Below are 16,617 nucleotides of genomic sequence, written 5' to 3'. Positions count from 1 at the left end.
CAGCCTTCGCCAGGCCGTCTCCCCCGCCCCCTTCAAGGCCAAGTTCAGTGCCGCCTCCTCTGAGAAGGCTTCCTCCCTAGCTAGGCCTGGCGGATGCGTCTCTGTGCCCACGGGCAGAGGTGTCTGGGGCCTCGTTCCCGGCGCTCACACTCTCATCAGAGACAAAAAGGAGAAATGCCAGCCTGGGAGTGGGAACCAGCCTCCTCGGCATTTCTGAAATACATGAGTGACTCACCAACCTTCAGGTTCAGGACACCAGACACGTGATTCTGCGTTACTAGTTTGTCCTGACAAGCCAGAGGACCTACCCTCACATTCCCACCCCGCAGCAGTGGGGGGGCGGGGCGGCCGTGGCAGCTCCTCCGTGGCCTGTGCCGGGCCCATTGGCTCCACTCATTTCTGTCACCTGCCCGTCCCTGGAGGCACCTGAGTTGGTGACCCGGCAGGGTAGGCATCTGAGCTTCAGCCCCTGTCCCAGCCCCCCAGGCCCAGGGCCGGGCTCAAGTGCTGGCTGTGCCCACTGGACAGGGCTCGGTCCAGGCTGCAGCGCCCGGAAGGGCACAGGCTCTCCCTCTTGGTCCCCCCAGGAATCAGGAGGAACAGCCAAGAGCCCGGCTGTGCACGGATCAGCTGTGTGGCTTCACGCGAGCATTCTGCCTCTCTGTGCCTGTCTCCTCATCCAGAAAATGGGGCAACAGTAGAATGCACTCTACAAGGTTGTCGTAACACGCATGTGAGTTAATATGACACAGAAAGCTTAGGACGGTGTCCAGCACAAAGCAAGTCTACACAGCATGAACCACTTATTATCACACCATGATCACCACCTCTGGGGTGTCCACCGGGCACACATGACAGCACCAGGCCCTGCCCTAGGTATGGGGACACAGCCGTGTACGGGTTACCTCTGCCAGGGCACAGACTTACAACCGACACGTGAAGGACAGAGAGGGATGAGTGCAGGAGGTGCAGCACAGCGACGGGTGACGTGCTGAGTCCTGGGGCGGGGGGCGTGAGAGGGGGCTTTGCTCAGGACCCACGTGGGGCAGGAGGGAGCTGGGGAGGAGCCGGGGGCTATGCAAACCCATCCCCGTGTCCACGACAGGCGGTGGCCCTCAGGAGGCAGCAGGGGCCCCGTCGGACCCCGAGCTGGCTTCCTCCTGTGGACGCTATGGGCTGGACCGACGCCCCTCCAGCGCAAGGCTGGGGCGGCAGTGGGAAACAGGAGTTATTTTTTCTCTCTCCCTCTTCCCTCGTTTTCTAGGTTCATCCTAGTGTGGCTGTGAGGGTACGGAGGGAGAGAGGGCAGGAGTTGAGAGCGGCAGGAATTTATGAGCTCAGAGAGCGGCTGCCTTTGGTGGGGTGGGGGGAGGGGGCTCCCTTTGCCAAAACAATATTTAATTTTTTTAAAGGCGGCTACAAAGCCATGGTTAAGCTCAGGGCCCTAAAACAAGCCCATAAAATCGAAAAATATTTATCTGGAAGGGTGGCAAGTCCAATAAAAGTTTTATGAATGTTTTACAACTGCCCTGTCAGGAAGCTGGCCTCTCACTCACCCCCCCTTCTATGAAAAAACAACACACACACAAGCACACTCACGGGCACAGACTCACACTCGGGGGCATGGGCACACACTCGTGGACACAGGCTCAGACGCACCTGCACAGATGTACGGCCCACGCAGCTCCTGCTGTCTCGGGGCTCTCAGGTGGGCCTGGGGCTGTGGGGAGAGGACCCCGACCGGGGACCAGCCTGCACACCTCCGCTTTGGCACGCGCCCTCCTCCTGTGCCGTGGGCCCCGCTGGCGGCTGCAGTGTCTGCCCTTGGCAGGCAAGGCCCCAGGTCCTCCTGTGGACTCTGTGTGGCGGGGAAGCTGCACCCCGTTTTCCCAGGAGGGTCACCTCAAGGTCCAGGAGTTCGAAGGCAGCTTCCAATGTCTCTCCTCTGGCAGCCCCAGGGGCCACCGGAAGGCCAAAGACTGGCAGGTTTGTTATTCTTCATAATCCGGGAAGTGGGTGTCGGGACCCCCGTTTTAGAGGAAAAAACTGACATGCAAGGGCCTTGCCTAAGGTGACCCAGGCAATGGCTGCAGAGTCATAAGCTCAGCCTGGCTCTAGTGGCTTCTCCTGTCCTGAGGTAGGGGACAGAGGCCCCGCCGACCTCTCCCGCTGCATTTGCCACTGCTCGCCCTGCCTGTCGCTGAGCCACAGGGCGTTTGCACGCACCCGCCGCCCCACCCCGGCCACCCAGTGACTGTGAATCACGGGCCCGGTCTCGCACGATGCCGCTTCCTCACAAGTGCTCCGGGTTCCTCCAGACCGAGGAAGCTGCGCTTTCCCTGTCACCTGCCTGCGTCCTCCCCAGCTCCCGGCCTGTCTGGAGGTACGGAGCCCGGAAGGGCAGGGAGGAGCAATCTCTCCTGCCCCTGAGTCCCCAGTCCGAGCTGAGCCGAGGGCGCAGCACAGGGCGGGGAGCGGCGTGTGAAGAAGCCCGACTCGGGTGGCTCCTCCGAGGTCCCCACTGGCCCTGGGCGCCCATCCTGCCTCAGAGAAATCACCCACCACCTGGGGCAAGGCCCAGCCCAGGGGCCACTTTCCAGCCATCGGCACTTGCCTTTCCGACCACAGAAGAGATGGGCACCTGGGCAGGGGCGGGGCGTCGGAACAAGGCACACGCAGGTGCTTCCAGGTGCCTGCTCACCCATCCTCGCACACTCCCCTTCCTGAGGGAACAGGACAGCCTCGAGACCTGTGACATGACCTCCTGGGGATCTGACTCCAAGTTACAGATGGGAGGGAAGTGGTTGCCAGCAGAGATCGGGCACAGCAAACCAGGGGCCCAGTTTCTGATTGAACGCTGGGGTTTCGCTTCACCCCCAGCTCTGCTCTGCAGGGGAGGATTCCTGCAGAGGCCTGATACTTAGGGCTGACCCTGGGCCTCCAAGAAACCAGGCCGAGGACAAGCTGCTCTGAAAGTCCAACGGCTGCATCCTTTGAGTGGCAAGAGACGGGCCATGGGGGAGGCGCGGGCTGGAGGGATGAGGGCGGAGGAGAGGCGGGCGGGGCCTCACTCCATGCCAGGACGAGACAAGCAGGCCTCCCGGTGCCCACCCGGGGAAACGCTGTGAAGCAGGGAGACGTGGAAACAACCCACCCGTGCTCACACAGGTGACAGGTGCACGGGCTGCGGAACAACACACAGCAGTCACGTGAGTCAACGAGGACCCCGCCGGGGCCACGGGTTCTGAAACGGAAGCAGCAAGGGCTCTAGCACCCCCTAGGTCAGTGCGAGGCCAAAAACGGAGCCACTGAAACCGCAGCAACGCCACCTCTGCTGGGGACACAACCTCAGGCAGGGAGAGTACAGGACCGCACGGGGAGGGGGTGTCACCTGTGGGAGAGCGGTGGGGCTCTCGCATCGCCCGCAGGGTTCCGGTTCTTGAGAGAGAGACAGAGAGAGAGAGAGGTTTGAGCATGTGAGGGGACATTCACGTCTGTTTGATCTTGCTGGTTTCATGGGTGTCTCTTCTGTTCTGTGCGGCCAAAGTTTTCCCAGGTTAAAAGCAAAATCAAATACTGATTAAAAAAAGGAGAAAGAGGTACAGGGGACCCACCGTGCTGTGGGCAGTCTGTCCCCCGGGGACGAGGATGAGAGCTGCCGGGTAGCCCTAGGTGCTGCCACCACACACGCTGCCCGAGACACGCCAAGGGCTCTGGACTCATCGCTGGGACCCCCTGGGAAACAGCACAGTGTCTGAGAGCCGTGATGGAGAAGCAGTGGGCGCCGTGGGGACACGGACGGGCGGACCTCAGCCGGGGTCGGGGCAGGGAAAGAGGATACTCCTCAGCCCCCGGTTCCTCGTGCTGGAACTAGGCCCCCAGGCCCCTCTTCCTGGGGGCCCCGTCCTCACCGGGGCCACGGGGAGGCCCTGGCACGGCCCACGTGGATGACAAGGGACCATGCCCAGGGTGAGGCTGGTCGGCAGATGGTTTCTGTACACTGTGCCGTGTTTATGTTAATTGCAGATATTTTTAACGTATTGTGTTACTCCATCCTTCTTCATGAACGGTCCGTCTTGTAAAATTCTTTTAATGATGTTATTTTTTCTTGCCTATCTTCATCATCTACAATTATTTATAATATCATTGTCTTTGTTTCAAATACTGGGTATAAACATTGTTGTAACAGTTCTTCGATGGGGTTCATATAATTTTTACAATTGCTTTGAAAAGCTTCAATGGCCAAAGGGGAGGAGGTTGGCCATTCTTTTGGGGGAGAAAAGACACCCCAAGTGCTCCCTGCGCTTGGTGAAGGTCCCCCTCCATCAGGCTGGCTTCCAGGAGAGGCAGCGGTGGGCGGCTGGCAGCCCGAGCTGGCTCTGCACTGGGTTTCAGAGCTGCTTACCCCACGGACGGGGGGTGAAAGCCACAAAGGCCACTGTCGGGTGAGACGCCAGTGAGAGAGACGGATGGTCTGTTTTCATTTTATAGGGATTTTCTGAAACCTCGACTTTCACCCCTCAACTCTCTCCAACCCTCTTTTCTCCCAACCGAGCTGCTTTCCGGAGTCTCCTTGGCCAGCCGGTGACAGGACCTAGGGGGAGGCCGGTGACCACCTGGGGAGGGTCCCCTCACCTCAGGGTCGCTGCCCCGACAAAGCCGGCTTCGGGCCCCTGTGGGGCTGAAGTGGGCCAGGCTGTCCGGGCAGAAGGCAGCCGTCGGAGTGAGCCGGCCCGCAGCTGGGTGGCAGCCGGCCCGGGGCTGGGGACAGAGGGCAGCCTGAGGCTCCCGCCCCGCCTGCTCTCCGGAGCCTGCTGTGAACTCTCGGGGGCTCCACGGGGGGTCTGCAGCCTCCCGGGACCACCGTCCTCACATGCCTCAGATCCTGGCCTCCTCTGCCCAAACCCCCTCAGTGCCCCCCGCCTGCAGCGAGCCCGGCCAGCCCCTCCCCGGCCTCTCACTGAGCTCCCTCACTCCCCTCTGAGCCGCCCGCTGGCTGGGGTGCAGCCCACCTGCCTTCCTTGGACGGTGCTGGCCCTCGGACGCGGGGCATGGGCCCAACACGGGCCCTGGCCTCGGGGCTCAGGGTGACCCATCCTTCAGGCCCGGAGAAGGCCTCCAAGCCTCGGCTCCCTCCCGCGGTCTCTCAGATGGTGGTGGCCGGGGGGGCGGGGGGGGGGTCTGCCCCAGTGATACAGCTGGCCCGCCAGGGGACCGAGCGGCTGAGGGCGGCTGAGGGTGGGCCCTGGGTCTGGGCTTGGGTTTAGGACCCAGCCGGGGCCTGGCACCCAGGATCTGAGTTGGGCGGGGGAGTCTCCATGCCTTTGGCCCAGAGCTGTGGACGCACCAGGCTCATTCAACGAAATCAGCGTGTCAAAAGAAAAATAAAAAGGGAAAAAGTCTCCCACAGTCCCATCGTTAATGTTTTCACCTGGTTTCTTCTTTCTTTTCTCTGCAAAGCTTCTTTTTACGTGGTCGAGAGGACGTGGCATGTACAACTTTGTGTTCTGATTCTTTTCAAAGATGACTTTGAGCGTCAGCTGCGGCTGCCTTCACCTGCTCACACCCACGTCACCCACGCGGGGAAACTGGGGCTCTTTCAGGGGACACGACCACCAGATGCAGGGTGTGCTCCTCACCCCGAGTCCTCCTCCAGGGAAGGGCTCTGCAGGGCACTCCTGGGAGCGCCGGGGAAACCAGACAATGGGCCGTACCTCGGTCTCAAGCCAGGGTGGGCCGTGGCTGCGTGGGAGATGCCCAGTCCTCAGGGGCGCGAGATGATGTGAGCGGGGCAGCTGCACCTCCACAGCAGCGTCCAGGCCGGTCAGCACATGGAGAGCAAACGTGACAAAGTGCCAACAGGTGTGCAACCCGAGGAACATGAGTGTTCAATAAACTCTTCTTTCAACTTTTCCATACGCTTGAAGTTATTCAGAAAGTTGGAAAGAAAAACCCTCACAAAAACCCACCTTAGAGTCGAGGAAACCGAGGCTCAGAAAGGTTATATTCCAGCCAGGATTTCAGCTCGGGTCTGGCCGACTCCAGAGTTCTTGCTCTTTGAAGGCGCCCTGCTTCCGACCTCCCAGGACGGGCAGGGACGCCAAGCCCGCACAAACCCCAGCCTGCCAGTAGTTTCAGTAAAAGCCGGAGTGGTCCTGGCAGGGGCTGCCCCCAGCGGGTAGGGTCCCAAGCACAGGTTCTTGAGGTTGCCCAAGAATCCGCTCCAAGCAGAGTCTGCAGGCGCGACTGTGTGGCTGGGGGTGTGTGTGGGGAGAACACATTTTACAGGAAGAGAAAACCAGTTTCATTTTAAACCTCAGAGGGAACACGCAGCCCAAAGACCCGTTTGTCTGAAGGCCTATTTATGGGAACACGACAATACCCACGACCAGGACTCCTTGCGGCCCCTCCCTCTGGCACCAAGATGAGTTTCCACTTTCCCTCCTCACTGGGTTTCCAGAAGCCTCTCAGTGGAGCAGCGCCCATGAGAAGCGCCTACTTCCATCTGGGGACTCCAGGGTCTGCTGGGCCAGGCGCCCAGATCCTCCGAGCCTCCGCGTACCCTTCAGGGAAGCAGGGCGAGGGCTGCAGCAGGAGGGAGGGGCAGCACGTCAAGGGCCTGGACCGATGGAGGCCAGATACGGGCCCACGTTTGAGAACAGGGAGATGTCACGCAAAGATCCAGATGCTCAGACTCTCTTGAAAAGCAGGAAGAGCTGATTCTACCGTGGCTGTGCTGTGTGGAGCTGAGCGGTGGCTGATCACAGGACCTGGTGGCCTCGGCCCGCAGCCCGTGCCCGGCGGGGCCCGTGCTCCCAGGCCCGGGCGCACACACGGCAGGCCATCAGGGCGGCTCTGTGCACTGGCCTGGTCCTCACAGCCCCTCGCAACTGGGTGACCACCCCCATTTCACCAGAGGGAAATGGACGCTCTGAACGCAGTGCGCTGCCCTCCTGAGCGGGGTCGGAACGTGGGAGGCCTGTGGGGAAGCGGCCCGGCCCGCAGGGTCCTCAGCTGAGCGACCGCATCCAGGGACCTCTGTCCACCACCCGGACAGTGGCTGTTGCTTAAACTCCTCTTTCTTAAAAGTAAACCACAGGGACTTCCCTGGTGGCACAGTGGTTGAGAATCCGCCTGCCAATGCAGGGGACACAGGTTCGAGCCCTGGTCCGGGAAGATCCCACGTGCCGCGGAGCAACTAAGCCCGTGCACCGCAACTACTGAGCCCGCGCTCTAGAGCCCATGCTCCCAACAAGGGAAGCCACTGCAATGAGAAGCCCGCGCACCGCAACAAAGAGTAGCCCCCGCTCACCGCAACTAGAGAAAAGCCCGGGCACAGCCATGAAGACCCAACACAGCCAAATATAAATAAATAAATAAACAAACCACAGACAGCTTCCCCCAATCTTGTTTGCACGGCTGTCCACCCCGACCTGCTGCAGCTGAGCTGGAGATGGGACCAGGTGCGAAGCCTGCAGGGAGTCACAGAGGCCCAGCTCCAGCTCCCATCTCCTCCAGAGCTCGCCTGGGCTGCGGCCACCTACCGCGAGGGCCGGCCCTCGTGCTCCCGATGCCGCGAGGTGCAGGGCAAGGGCGTCTGCCCACAGCGCTGCTTCGCCGGACGCTGGACCAAGCGGGCACGAGGCCAGGCCGGTGGTGGGCAGGGCGCCAGCCATGCTGCTAAACTTGTCTACGGGTCTTGTTCCCAAGGCTCAGTCTCCCTCCCTAAGACATGCGACGGGGGCGCAAGCGAACACCCGGTCCCGAGCCCTGGACGCTTGGCCGGCGCCGGCCCAGGGGCGCTGCAGTCTCATGGTGTCTCTGAGCTGGGCCTGTGGAGACAGGACGGGGCTCTCCTTGTGGGTGTCGGGACCCAGGCTAGGGCTGATGCAGGGCCGGCAGGACCCCGAGCAGCCCAGACCAGAGAGCTGCCCGTCTGCTGTGCAGAGCTGCACGTGTCCTTAGGGACACCGTGAGAACGGGGTGGTGACACGCGGTGGGGGCACTGAGAGCTGAGGCTGTGCTCCGCCCCGCGGGGAACCTCAGGACCATGCTGGCTCCCGACTCGGTGACCCAGGCCCGGCCCTCATGCCCTCCGCGGCCCCGGCTTGTGGCCCTTCCCACTGCTCTTGCTGTGCTCCCCAAACGCGCCCACACACTCAGGCCTCAAGCGCGGCCTCCTCGGCCCCTTGTGCTTGGCCTCAGGAGGTCCACAGATGGGGCAGGATTCTGTTTGACTGTCCCCTCCCCCGGGAAGCCTTCCTGGGCTTCCCACGCACACGACACAGACCGCACGGTCACTTGTGCACTGCAGCAGACTTCTGCCGTCCCGCTTCCCCCCCAGCCTTCCTTAAACCATTCTCCAGGCGGTCGTTTAAAATCGCGAATCAAATGAAGTCAGCCTCTTACTCGAGACCTGCCTCCGGTGGACCCCAGGCCCCGCTCCCCAAGCCGCCCCTGCAGCGTCTCCACGCCACCCCCTGCCCCCGCTCGGCTTGCTCACGCCCTTCGGGGCGCTCAGAGGCACCGGCAGAGGGCCACCCGACGCCAGCGGTGCGGTGCCGGGACAGAGGCAGGTCTGTACGGAGGAGCCGTCTCTGTCCAGCGACGTCCTCCCACCACCCACCCTCGTCACCAGCAATGCTGCCCGGTGGGTCCCCAACTCGTCTCGTAGGGCCTCCGGCCCCCGGGCCTTACACACGGAGACAACCCTTTTGAAGGGAGCAGCTGTGTGAACGTGGGGCCTTCCAACCTTGAGGCCGCCCAGGACTTTCTGGGAAGGCTCCCTGGGCGTCAGGATGGGGCCGTCCCTCTAGACCGTCTGGTTTCGAGGGTCAGGACCCTTGTCTCAGAAGCCAGTAGTGATGGCTCCGTAAGACACTGCTCCCTTATTACGGCTCAGCTTGGACTCCTGAACCCGAGGCCCAAGTGTCCATCCTGAAATTCAAGTAGGAGTCACAAGTCACTATGGCCAAACCCAGCCCAAAGGCAGGTTTCGTTTAGTTCAGACAGTTTTAGTTTTCAATCAGGAAATTTTCCATAAATATTGAACCAGATGAAGTCTGATTCCTGGGCCTGCGTCCCATCGCGTGGGAGCAGCGAGGCCCGAGCAGTGGTCCCTGTTTACCACTCTGCCCCTGCTCCCTATCGCCTGCCACCGGCCTCTGACACCCCGGCTTGGCCCTGTGGGCCTTGCCTCCGAGGTGAGAGGCCCCAGTGCACCCGGGCCTGCCGGCGGGGCAGGGGAGGACACCCGGAGGGCTCCTCCGTCGCCGTTCTGGCCGGCTGTCCTGCAGAGCCAGCGGGAGGCCCGTACGCCACACTGAACGCCGCCCCGTCCACGGTCTGCGGCCCCCCAGACGCCCCCGGCTCCGGGGGCCAACAAGTGCGCGGCCCCAGAACCCCGGGCTCCCGACCCGGCTCGGCCCCGACTTGGGCCAGAAGCCCCACTGCTGTTCCACCTGGCGCTGGACGTCCGCTTTACTTAAGGTTCTTTCACAATCAGCACTTCAGAAAGGTTAAAAGTAATTCTTCAGGGGAGGGACGGCAGGAAAAGACAAGCAGGGTCGGTGGAGGCGGGGAGGGCGGGAGTGGGAGTGGGTGGGATGAAGGAATCTGACCAGTCATATTTAATAAAAAGCTTAAGAGCCACAAACAGGAAGCGGACCTATTAAAAGGCAACGCTGACCTACGGCAGGAATGTGAACTCGAGTTGCCCCAAGCAGCGTCACCACGGCCCCCTGCCCCACCCCAGTACCCAGGGCCCCAAACACGCCCCCTCCCACGTTCCGGCTCTGGGACACCCAACTCTGAGTCTGCTAGAGGAAGGCTAGAGGAAGGGGAGCAGGGCAAGGTCGGCACGATGCCGACCACCCCGGGAGAGGACACGGACGCTGCCCTCCGTCCCTCTGTGTGGACCAGCAGGGCCCCGAGGCCTGGTGGGCGAGCGCCCGGGGTGGGCCTCTCCCCCCAGGCAGCTTGGCTCTCGCCCCCCAGTGCCCAGAGGGCCCCACATATGCAGGCTGGGGCCCTGGGGACTGAGGTCTGGACACGGGCCTGCACGTGCTCGCTGGGGCCCAGTTTGGCTAAAGTGACGACCAGGAGCGGCCAAGGGACAGCGGGGAGGACAGGATGGGAGCCTGAAGCCCGGTGTTGTGGCTGGACTCCCACGGGTACCCCTGCCTGCCCGGGGTCCCTCATCCGTGACGGGGCTCCCGCCTCGGCAGAGGCCTCAAGGCACATTCCCACAGCTCGGGCCGCAGGAAGCGGGCCTCTGCTGACAGCCGCCCTCCCTCGCGAGGGGCAGAGGGGGACTTGCGAGAAAACAGCTGGGCCAGGCTCTCAGGAGAGGACCCTGCTTCCCAGCCGGGCGGGCAACACCCCACACGGAGAGTCCGCCGGAGGAGCCGTGCTCTGAGGCCCCATGCCCACCAGATGCAGCCCGCCCGCGGCTTCCCATCCCCTAGTCCCGCAGCTCCAAGCAGCATAGCCACATGCGGGTGTGAAGGCACGCGCGTGCACCCCGCGGATCCGCTAATGGAAGCACCCCTCGGGCCGGTCCTCGCCTGCCCTGGGGCTCTGCAGGCACCCCCCCGTCCCCCGCCCCGTCCTCAGGGCCTCCGCGTCTCCCTCTCCACGGAGCTCCCCTCGCCTGGTGTCCATGGGGCGCCCTCCCTCCCTGTGGCCAGGCCCTACTCAGCTGCCCCTCTTCCCAGGACTTCCCCGGCTGCCCACGGCCTCCTCTCCTGTGCAGCTCATGGTCCACACCTCCTGCAGGGGTTCACTCTGCCCCCTCCCCCGACCACGGCCACCACACCTGGCGCAGCGGGACCTCAGGAAGCTGGGCTGCGAGGAGTGACGGGGGGAGCTGAGGATACCTGGGAGCTCCGTCCCAGCGGCAGACGCGCACTTCGACCCCGCTGTGGACAAGTCCCACCTCAAACCGAGCGGGAGGCAGGAAAGGAGGTGCCAACGCACGTTCTGGGAAACCCTCTGGCTCCGGGACCGTGTGCCAGCCCTGGTGGTCTTCATCACCGACCATGCCCCTCGGAACCGCCCGTTAGAGCAGCACCGTCCCGTCCACGCACAGGCCACGGGATGGTGCAGTGGGCGGTCGGACCAGATGCCGGGTCCACACCAGGCTCCTCCAGGACACACACTGGCTTTCCAGCCACAGGTGGCGGGACCAGAAGCCACGGTGCCATGTGGGCTGAGCCCGCGACGTTGGCATGGGCGGGCCGAGACCCCGAGCCGAGGAGCCGTGTTTGGGTGCCGTCCCCACCTTCCCTGCATGGCTCCCGTGAGCAGAAAGAAATGACCACACTCACCAGGGACGTGGACCTTGAACTTGCCACTCTGGCCGAAGGCGCTGGCAATGACCCCCAGCTCCCCAGTGGACAGGTGCACCTTGAGCCCCACGAAGAGCTGGATGTTGGTCTCCTTTTTGAACAGGGAGCGGCCGATCACACTGTAGTCGTCCATCACCTGTGCCCACACCCAGCCCCGGACAGAGCGTTAGTGCCTGGGAAAGGCTGGGCTGCCACACTGCCCAGGCGGCCCGCCCGTGGTGTCACGGGTGATGCCCGGCCCCTCTCGCCACTCCCCCCCCCCGCCACGGACACCTGCTGGACCCGGGCTGCACCAGGCCGGCTGTGGGCACTTGGTTGGCTGGACACGCTCAGCTCGTCCACGTGGCACTTTCCCACCTGACAGATGGGAGGAGGAGGCACTGCCTGTCCACGGCCACAGAGCCCACGGGCAGAGGTGACGAGAGTCTGCAGCTGCCCACCTCTGCATGGCCGCCCGCCCACCGGTCCCCAAGCTGGCAGCGCTCCTCAGGAAAGCTTTCACGGCACTGCAGGCCGAGGGGACGGCGCCCACTCCCGAGCCTGCCCCACCCTCTCGCCAGCATCCCCCGCACCGAGGAGGCTCTGAGAACCCGGCCTCTGCCGTCCCGCCCGCCACACGCACGCGCGTCCCCGCCTAGGGCCCCTTCCCGGCCTGGCCCACGTCCACCCCGCAGACCGCGGCCCCGCCTCCGCAGTGCCCCCACGGCTCTCCCTGCTGAAGCCCCGTTTCCCCTGGCTCGCGGCTGTCCGTGTGGAGGCCCAGGCTGAGCGGAGACACACGTGCGTGTGAGGAAGTTGGCCTGGGGCAGCCCTGGCTTCGCCATGACCTGTGTTCCTCTGGAACCTTCTCCCAAGCGCTTGAGCTTGGGGTGGGCGATGTGTGAGTCCCCCCAGCCCTGGCCTCCGGTGGCTCAGGCACAGGCCTCCCTGGACCTGCCTGGCTCCTCTCCAATGCCAGGAAGGTGCCAGGCCTCTGTGCAGAGAGAAGGGAAGGGGGCGTGTGTGCACACGTGTGTGTAAAGACCAGCTCTACCAGGCCTCAGAATGCCGGGTCCCACAAGGGGGCCACGGGAGAGACTGGGGAGGCTTCCTCCTGCCCTCCCGGCCCCGTGCGCCGGCCCGGGGCAGCTGCATGGAGTCCGACCAGGCACCAGCTCGGGCGGCCGCGTGGGGCCGACGTGCTGCCAGTGGGGGGACCTGCTCCTGAGGGCCCCCGGGGGCCAGGCTCAAAAACATCTTGTTTCTGCCCAAGATGCCACGATTTGGCCAAGGGCCAAATGGATGGATTGTTTTGAAAAGCAGAAACTGTCCCGTTTACCCTAAAAACCTTTTGGAAAAACATATCCTATTCTGTTTGATTCATAGCGCTAGATAAAAGGTATGTGCATTCCTCCTCTCCCCAGTGATGGATGAATCGGATACAGGCAACGATAAGAATAATCATTCCCACTTGCACAGCCCTTTGTAATTCGCAGTCTCGTTCCCACACGAGAACTCCTCCTTGTCCTCCAGACTCACAGGGCTCCCCTCGCGGGCCGGACCCGGCTCTGCCCTCCGCACGGCACCGTCTGCGGGTGTCCCCGCTGCCGTTGCAGGGCATCCAGCAAGGCTGCAGGGTGAACTGAATGGAGGCAGCTCCTCCGACCTCAGGACAGGGGAGTCGAGGCGAGCAGACGTCACCAGCCCCAAATGGCGAAGGGTGGCCCCGTCGCTTTCGCAGGACCCCCATCTGTACCCCCCGCCAGGACGGCCTGCACGTGGAACTCTGTCCCAGCCTCGCCAGCAGCCCCGCCTGGTCCAGCAGGTGCCAGGACTTCGGCGGAACCGACCCGATGGTTCCGGACCAGCCATTCCGTGTTCCCCACAGCCAGAGGCTGGTGCCGAGGTCAGCCTGGCTGCCGAGGCTGCCTGTCGCTGGGAGGAGAGCCCGCGGAGACCCCCGACCCCCAGCCCCTCGGAGACCCCAGCCTGTGCGGACTGAGGCACCAGTGTGTCCCACTGAGCCCTCGCAGAGCCCTTGTCTGCAAGGGATTTCCACGGCCACTTTGCAGAGGTCAGAGCTGAGCTCAGGGACGAGATCTGAGAGGGTCGCGAATGCCAGAGCCAGGGGCACCGTGGAAACTCAAACCCCAGCCGGCCAGGCCTTTGCAATGTGCCCGCAGGAGTGTTCCGGACTGGCGGCAGGTGCACATTTCTGCGCCCCCAGAACACACCCCTCCAGTAGTTACAGGGGGTGGGGCCGTGAGAGGGGCTCAGCAAACGGCTGCTGCAGGAGCCCTCATTTAATGACGCTGGTCAGAGGGGAGGCCTGTCTGCGGGAGGCCTCTGCAGTGCTGCAGGAAGACCAGAGGCGGCACCTGTCCTGGGCTGCGGGAAACGGTGAAGCTCAGCCCCTCCGTCTCTGGAACGTGCGCGCCCCTGATGGTTGAGCTCTTCTCCAGATGACTCTTCCAGCCAAAGCAGAGACCTCAGAGATCAGACACACCAGCACATCCAACAAGGAAAGACCTTCTGAGACTAGACGGAGGCTTTCCTTCTGAACCCACCCCTGTGACGAGGAGCCACAGGCAACGCGCGTGGAATCTGCGGGCGGCAGGTCCCCGGGAGCGGTGCTGAGCCGCCACAGTTACAGCCATAGCTCCGAGGGGGACTTGCAGTGTCTGCGTGAACTCTCCGCTTCGTCTCTTGGCCTTTGGTGGCTGGAGGCCGAGTTCCCCAAGTGCAGTCACTGCCGCTCACAGAGCCCGGGCCCTCACCTCCACGCCAGGCGGGTCCCCTCTGTCCCCGGCCTCTGAGTGGGGACTTGGCTGGCGGCGCACGTAATTATGTCATTACACGTGTGTGTCTCTCTCAGGGCTGGCTGCCGTGATGAGGCTTGGGAATTGCCCAAGTTCTGAAGCGACTATTCTAATTCAAATTGGAGAAGTGGCAGCAAGGAGACAGGGGCAGCTGGCTGTGAAGCGGAGCCCTGAGCAGAGAGGGCTGGCTAGGCTGGGGCCCTGATCTGCCTCCTCCAGCTCTGCAATCTGGGGCATGGGGCTTCCCTGAACCTCGGTTCCTTCCTCTGGAAAAGGCTGTTGCTAGGATGAGGGGTGTTGGTGCTGGCAAGAACACCGGAGACCCGGTAGCAGGACACCTGCCCAGAGGCCAGAACCTCGATGAGCAGAACATGAAGCTGGGAGAATGACGGAAGCACTACCTGCGGCGGGGGCTCCTCCAGCCCACCCAGAACCCTGAGAGCGAGTTATCCAACCCTTGGAGGACGGGAGCCGGGGGAGACCTCTGCCACGAATGGGCCCTCGGAGTCACCGGGAACGACAACTCCCAGGTCCCTGGACGACGATGCCCGGCCTCATCCATCCTTTTTGGCCGCAGAAACCAGTTGCCAGGACTGCACGTTTTCCCCCCTCAGCGCAGGGCGAGGCGTGTCTGATGCCCAAGTACACTGGGCGGGCAACGATCAACCCCTTGTAATCCCCTGGTGCAAACCCCGGAACGGACGTTAGCCTTCAAGTTGTTTCATTTGGGCAAGCGAGTTCCAGAGGCCCAGGCGGGGAGGCCTCGGGCGGCCAGGCTCTGGGCATCACCCGAGGGGGACCAGGCCACGCCCGCTCCCAGGCCGACTAGGCCGCCTTCCTCAAAACTGGGCCTGCCCAGCACCGAGCAGGCACCCGGCCTGGCAGTGACGAGCCCGGCGGCCCACGACCCCGACGCACGGAGCCTCCCTCCCTCTTTCTGTTCCCGTCACCAGGCACCAACGCGGGCAAAGCCCCTGCCGGTGCTGACGAGGAGGTACAAAGGCACCGTCCCCAAAGGCAGCTGCGCTCTCCAGGAGAAAAAGGGAGGCTAACTCTTTGCCGGGCACTCACTGCGTGCCGGGCTCACACTTCACACCACGCCCTCGCATGCGTGGTCGCGTCAACGCCCCACCAACTCCGTTAAAGAGGCGATGGGCTCCGGGGGTGGGGGAGGGGTGTGACTGGTCCACGGCTGGGCCGAGGCAGCAGCACCTGCTCAGTGCATCGGATCCAGAGCCAGCTCTTTCCACCGTGTCCAGCTGCCTTGACCCTGCATCTATACAGCAACAAAAAGGGCAATTTTCAAAGGGGGGCCAATACACATTTCGGCAGCTGAGGGAGAGTCTTGGCTATCAGACGCTGTTTGGACGGCAGGAGAGAGGCCTGGGTTTGGGCCAGCACACTTGGGCAGCCATCGGATTTCCCCAGGGCAGGGCCCGCTCGGCCTCTGCTGCAGGAAGAACCTCTGTTCCTCGAGCAGCCTGGGAGCGGAGTGGGGGGCAAGGGGCAGCAGAGCTGGCCGAGCGGCTGGCTGGACCACAGCATTGCTTCCTCCAGGAGTTGGGGGCCTAGCCTGCCGGACGGCGAGGAACCCGCGCTGACCAGAGGCAGTCGCAGGCCGGCCCGCACCCGGTGCCCCGGGCACGTCTAACAAGCCATCAGCAGTGGAGCGGGGAGAGCTGGGAGCCGGCAGGCAGGGCCGCTTCAGACTTCAAAGCCGGCCAGCGCTCCTGGTGGCGTCTGCGTGTTTACCCTGGGTTGGGCAGAGGCCACAGGCTCCTCTGGCCATGCCCTCAGGCCTTCCCTGTCCGGCGCCAGTGGATGCCAGGCCCAGGGTGGCCGGCACGCCCGGCCTGACCCCACCACGGGGGAGAGAAAGGTGCAGCCATCCGGTAGCCCGGGCCGCCGCGCCGTGAGGGAAGTCCAGGTGATCAGCACCGAGCCCGGCGCTCTGCGCTGGCACTTCACACACAGTGGTCTCCCCTCCTTCTACCGCCCTGAGAGGTGGGGAGCACGGCCCCCATTTTTCCAGCAAGGAAACTGAGGGGAAGAGACTCACCCGACGCCTGGTCTGCAGGGGCCCGTCCAGCGGGCCTGGAGCCCGTGCACGCTGGGTCCCCGTGGCCTCGGCGGGAGACCTGCCGTGCCCGGTCCTCTGCTCCCCCCCGCCCGGGTCCCCTGGCAGCCCCCGCCCAGCCCGCCGGCCTGCCTGTGCCCGCCACGCCTTGGGCCCACCGTGCACGCGAGGGTGCGGTGCTGTCTTCATCCGGGCGGCCTGGAGAGGTGAGTGAGTGGGAGCTGGTGCAACACCTTCGTTTTCTAGTGATGTGGGTGGAACTACGCAAGCTGCCGGGGCCGGGGGGTGGGTGGGGCGGCCGGGCCCGGGCTGTGGCAGCAGTCGGAGGCGTGGGGCGGTACAGGGCATTTACTGTCCCGGGCGCTGAGCCCTCATTTGCCCACCTCCATCCATG

At 63.7% G+C, this 16,617-nt stretch overlaps 1 protein-coding gene across 1 annotated transcript in view; it reads right to left on the bottom strand.

Annotated features, from left to right (window-relative positions):
- The window catches only part of EEFSEC (eukaryotic elongation factor, selenocysteine-tRNA specific), a 149,990-nt gene that overhangs the window by 10,334 nt on the left and 123,039 nt on the right, over positions 1–16,617 (bottom strand). Inside the window, exon 6 of the mRNA XM_068558946.1 lies at positions 11,328–11,484. Within this exon, the coding sequence (XP_068415047.1) occupies positions 11,328–11,484 (157 nt within the window). The remainder of the gene's footprint in view (positions 1–11,327; positions 11,485–16,617) is intronic.

This window comes from Eschrichtius robustus, chromosome 12 (assembly GCF_028021215.1).
Source record: "Eschrichtius robustus isolate mEscRob2 chromosome 12, mEscRob2.pri, whole genome shotgun sequence".
NCBI lineage: Eukaryota > Metazoa > Chordata > Mammalia > Artiodactyla > Eschrichtiidae > Eschrichtius > Eschrichtius robustus.
The sequence above is the reverse complement of the archived record's forward strand: the minus strand, read 5'-3'. Positions and strand labels throughout refer to the sequence as shown.